General features: G+C 34.6%; 1 protein-coding gene across 2 annotated transcripts; it reads right to left on the bottom strand.

Moving 5' to 3' along the window:
• Positions 1 to 406: 406 nt before the first annotated feature.
• Positions 407 to 3,312, bottom strand: LOC108856931 (uncharacterized). 2 transcript variants are annotated; one of them, XM_018630837.2, is made up of 9 exons: positions 2,931 to 3,312; positions 2,618 to 2,723; positions 2,348 to 2,519; positions 1,830 to 1,980; positions 1,616 to 1,733; positions 1,356 to 1,530; positions 1,209 to 1,271; positions 948 to 1,126; positions 407 to 863 (listed from the first exon to the last, which is right to left on the bottom strand). In XM_018630837.2, the coding sequence occupies exons 1-9, from the start codon at positions 3,224 to 3,226 to the stop codon at positions 738 to 740; spliced, it is 1,386 nt and encodes a 461-aa protein (XP_018486339.2). In that variant the 5' UTR covers positions 3,227 to 3,312; the 3' UTR covers positions 407 to 737. The 2 variants fall into 2 exon arrangements, with proteins under 2 accessions (XP_018486339.2, XP_018486338.2); XM_018630836.2 differs by having other exon boundaries at positions 948 to 1,132; positions 2,931 to 3,311.
• Between the last annotated feature and the right edge of the window lie 1,241 nt (positions 3,313 to 4,553).

Genomic DNA, 4,553 nt, shown 5'->3' with positions numbered 1-4,553 from the left:
TAGTTTATTTAATTTCGAAAACAAATCTGGGCTGATCAAAATCTAGTTAAATATACGATCACTAAACTTGCGAACAACATTCTTGTGTAATTATGTTTCAGGACACTTAGTGAATGAGGAGGTTATAGATCGGAGTCTTTGCGCTGCAGAATATTATAGAAGATAGCCATTATGATTTCTTGTTTATAGATTCATATGTCATCGTTAATTCTTTAGAAGATCTGATGAAAACTAATCCTTAATTACCTTATTTAGAACACTTTGGACGTAAACAAAAAGGCTATGACTGCATTGATAGGCTGGTGAGAGTTCGTTAACCAACCACTAAGCATATTTTATATCAGCTTTAGTGGACAAATCCTTGTGAACAGATGCAAGCAAAACAAAATGCAGAAACGTCAACAAGAACGATAATGTTTTGTATCATTAAGACAAAAGTGATGTGTACTTTTATGGTCTACGATAAAAAAAGAGGAAATGACTAAAACAATTAGTTTTGTCTCAAAACATATCCATTCTAGTTTTGTCACTATATACCAAAAAGACAACATTTGAGATCACTTCAAAAGGATGCACTTGCAAGCAAATTCAGAAAACGCATATGCTTCCAAGTCTCAAAATGCAATTACCTTTTTAGTCTTTTGACTCTATGGCTTTGCCGAGTTTAAAGTCCTGAACCGACCTCTACTGTTCCGAAATATAAGTCTCCCATCCGCATTGGAAAGAGGGCTTCAAAGTCATTGTTCGATCTTGATGTAGTGGCTGGTCAGGAGTTTTGAGACTGATATGTCCTCGAATGAATCAACTTCAAAGAGTTCTTTCAGCTTCTCATCGCATATGATTCTCCTCTTATCAGAAGGATCCTAAGTTTATGAAATAAAAAAAATGTAAAGGAAGCAGTTTTGAGTAAAAAAAAAAAGAAGCAGTGCAGAGAGCAAATAGAAAACCTGAAGATCATTCTGTTCTATGTACTCCCACAATCTCTTTACCACATCTGCCCTCGACAAATAGCTTTCTCCTCCATCACCCAAGAACTTGATAAGAGCATCTGAAAGTGGAAGTGGAGCAAGAAGACCACAACCTTCCTTCTTTGGCTTTTCTTCATTCTCGTTTAGTTCTTCACTCTCTGTGTCTAACCGAATGTACATACTCTGTTTAAACCTTGATGTAAAAAAATGAACAAATTGAAATTCATCTAGCTTTCTTACCTCCTTCCTCTGTTTCCATTTTTAGCTTTCCATTTTTTGGAGAGCTAGAGCCAGCTGATTCTCCTAGACCAGAGACGAGTAACAGATTAGAATACGGTTTTAAAAGGCCATGTAAGAAGGTACCAAGACTACCAGTCATCAAAGTACCTGCATCATCCTCTAAAGGCCATATGTGCTTGGTTAGATGTTTATTCATTTGAAACATATTGATGGACTCGAGAGGGAACAGAGATCTCAATGATTCGTCGCAGATGATTGTGCGTCCATCCTTTGGATCTTGCAAATTGTTCTCTTTTATGTACTTCCAAAGCATTTTCACAACCTGAAACAACCAGACAAAATGTCAAAAAAAAAAAAAAACAAGGGATGAAGAGAAGCTGATTTCAACTCGTGTGAGAGACATGTACCTCTGTCCTGGCTAATTTTGTCATCCCAGTAAAAGCCTGAAGCTCTGGCGAGAGGCTGCAAACTTTAGCAAATCCACCACCTCCTTTCCTCTTGGGCTTCTCCTCGGACTTGGCTGGCCTATTTGATTTAGAGTAAACTTAGTTGATGGGCAATCAAGGTGGGTGATTAACTAGCTGGACAATACAAGAAGTGAGAGGGAAATAGAAAGCTAACTTCTTTCTCTTGCGTTTACGCAAACTCCTGACTTCCTCTTCACTTTCTTCTTCGTTATCCTCTTCCACTTCTTCGTTTTTGTCCTCTTTCTCGTCTCTTTCCCCTGATGCATCACCTTCATCTTCTTCTTCTTTCACACTGGTTACACACCCTGAGAAAAAAGAATAATTTCATAGTACTTAGTCAGTTCCCCCTAACATAAAAAAAACACCAATGTATTAAATCTAAGGGCTGACTCATAGATTAACACACAATCAAACATGATTAGGCAATCAAGAGATTTAAGTATTTAAGACAAATGGTTGACAGGAACAGGAAGAATATGGATGGATAAGATAACATACACTCTAATGTGTGTACCAGAAGCAGCATTGAGTGACTGAGAGTCCATAAAGAAGTCAGGAATACAGTCTAAAACAGAGCTCTATGATTGTCATAAACACTACTCTATCCCCCAAGTTTAGTTAAAAATACTATGAATTTATGCATGCAGAGTAGTAAATGAAAAGGAAAGGTACCATCATCACCCAAGGGCCAGATATGCTTGGCTAACGCCTTGTTCATCTGAAACATGTTAATGGACTTGACATGGAACAAGGAATGCAGAGACTCATCACAGAGTATCTTCCTTCTATCCTTTGGGTCTTGCAAGTCTTTCTCTTTAATATATGCCCACATTTTCTTCACAACCTAATAACACATACGCAACAAAACACAGAGAGAGTAAATAATTAATTAATCCAACAAAACATATCTGAACCATTCTACAAAAAAAGATCAACACTTACCTCAGTGCGAGCTAACTGAGAGGAACCAAGAAACTTCTCAAGGTGAGGAGAAAGCTGACATACTTTGGCGAATCCACCACCACCTCGTTTCTTAGCCTTTACTGGCCTAATTCATTCACACATTTAACACAACAACGTTTAATCTCTTTTCCTTAACAACTAATTAATCCCTTAAAACTCAATTCGACTCAGTTAAACCTATGTTTATTGTCGGAAAACATTTTTGATTGGGTTGTGTAATGATATCCTTCGATTCAAATCATACAAAGAAATGATAAATTTACAAATCAGTAATAACATAAAAGAGATTTACCTTTCTTCCTTCTCTTCATCGTCTTCTTCTTCTTCTCCATCGCCTTCTTTGGTCATTTCATCGGCATCTTCTTCAGCCTTAGGGGGGCTATCTGGATTCTCTTCTTCTCCAGCTCCTCCGCCATTGCTCTCGAGGAAAGCATCGATTTGATCTCTGATGAAGGCCTTCTTATCCGTCAATTCCACACCGAAATCCGCCTCCAGTTGACGCCGGACGGTTGCCGGAGTCGTCGTTTCGAGGTCGGAGCTACGGAGAATCTCTCGGAGTCGGGTCACCAGGTCCGAGTCGCTAACCATTTTTTTTTTTGCCGTTAACGAGAGAGAAAATGCTCTTAAGAAAGAGAGAGTACAAAGGAAGCGGCTGATGGATGTTAAGGAAAACGATCCTTGAGGTGGAACTGAAAAACCAACCATAGGGGTATTTTGGGAAATTCGCTTACTGGTTCGTTCCTTCGGTTTCGTAACGGCGTCGTTTTCTCTAATCCTTCGCTTTCTCGTAGTTAATTTAATTAAAGACCATAGTCACGATATAATCATGGTTTATGACAATTTGGAGATGCTTTTAGATAATTTTGATCTTCTAGAAGTTTTTCATCACTCATCTAAACTATTAAAGCTGAAGTACAAATAGATTTAAGCCCTAATAGTTGCACAAAAATTACAAATGAATGTCATTGTCATACCCTGTCATTTTGCTTCCATTTTTTCTAACCGAAATTTCGTTTCCATCTAACCATTATTGGGCTTACCTATTTTTATGGCCCATATCAGTTCACAATGATATTTTTTTCTAAACCGTGGAGCTGAGCTGAGATTTTTCTAATTAAATGTTCGAAAATTAAATTACAAATCTGTTTCCAATATATTTTCCTAACTCTACGCACTCTCCATATAACAACTTTCGATAAATTCTCTTTCAAAACACTTCCTATATACAAAAATATAGTCAATCATCTATCTATATTATTAAAGTTGAGGTACACAATTGGATTGTTTAGAAATAAGGATATTAGAATAAATAAAATATGTTTGGAAACATGGATAGTAGAGATGTATACTTTCTTTTATTTACACATTTAGCCATTTTATTTTTAATAAATTAATAACAAATGAGAATTGTTTAGAAACATTAATAACATATTTAATACTTCTTTTTATTTAAAAATTTAGCCATTATTTTTACAGTAAATTAAACAACATTCTTTCTATATTTTTTTGTATTTATAATTCTGTCACTATATTTACAATTATTTTTATTTACATTTTATGGTGAAAATAAAAACACAAACCGAAATATAAATAATATATTATATAAAAAAAATTTAAAAACAATATTATTACCTTATTTAGTTTAGTCAAATATAAAAAATTTAAGAGTTCAATTTTCAAAAAGAAAACATATTTTAAAATTAATAATAATTCATAGAGAACTAATGCAAAAAATTAAAATTTTGAGACATGGATAAAAGTATATTAAGAAGAAAAAAGTAATGGCTTATGTTATTAACAAAAATTGGAAATCCATTATATCAGTTTTTCCAATATATATAAAAAAATATAACAAAAGATTAATTTCATATACCAACTTAAACTATGGTTTTTACATTTCACATTAAACTTTAAG

This window comes from Raphanus sativus, chromosome 5 (genome assembly GCF_000801105.2).
Source record: "Raphanus sativus cultivar WK10039 chromosome 5, ASM80110v3, whole genome shotgun sequence".
Taxonomy (NCBI): Eukaryota; Viridiplantae; Streptophyta; class Magnoliopsida; order Brassicales; family Brassicaceae; genus Raphanus; species Raphanus sativus.
This window is presented reverse-complemented; position numbering and strand designations above follow the sequence as displayed.

What these genes read in the sequence shown, in the direction of transcription:
- LOC108856931 (XM_018630836.2), bottom strand. Translation starts at nt 3,226, where the DNA reads ATGGTTAGCGACTCGGACCTGGTGACCCGACTCCGAGAGATTCTCCGT. An exon ending in CGTAAACGCAAGAGAAAGAA is followed by an intron (nt 1,734 to 1,829) that starts GTTAGCTTTCTA and finishes TAAATCAAATAG; the next exon opens with GCCAGCCAAGTCCGAGGAGA. An exon ending in TAGAACAGAATGATCTTCAG is followed by an intron (nt 864 to 947) that starts GTTTTCTATTTG and finishes TCATAAACTTAG; the next exon opens with GATCCTTCTGATAAGAGGAG.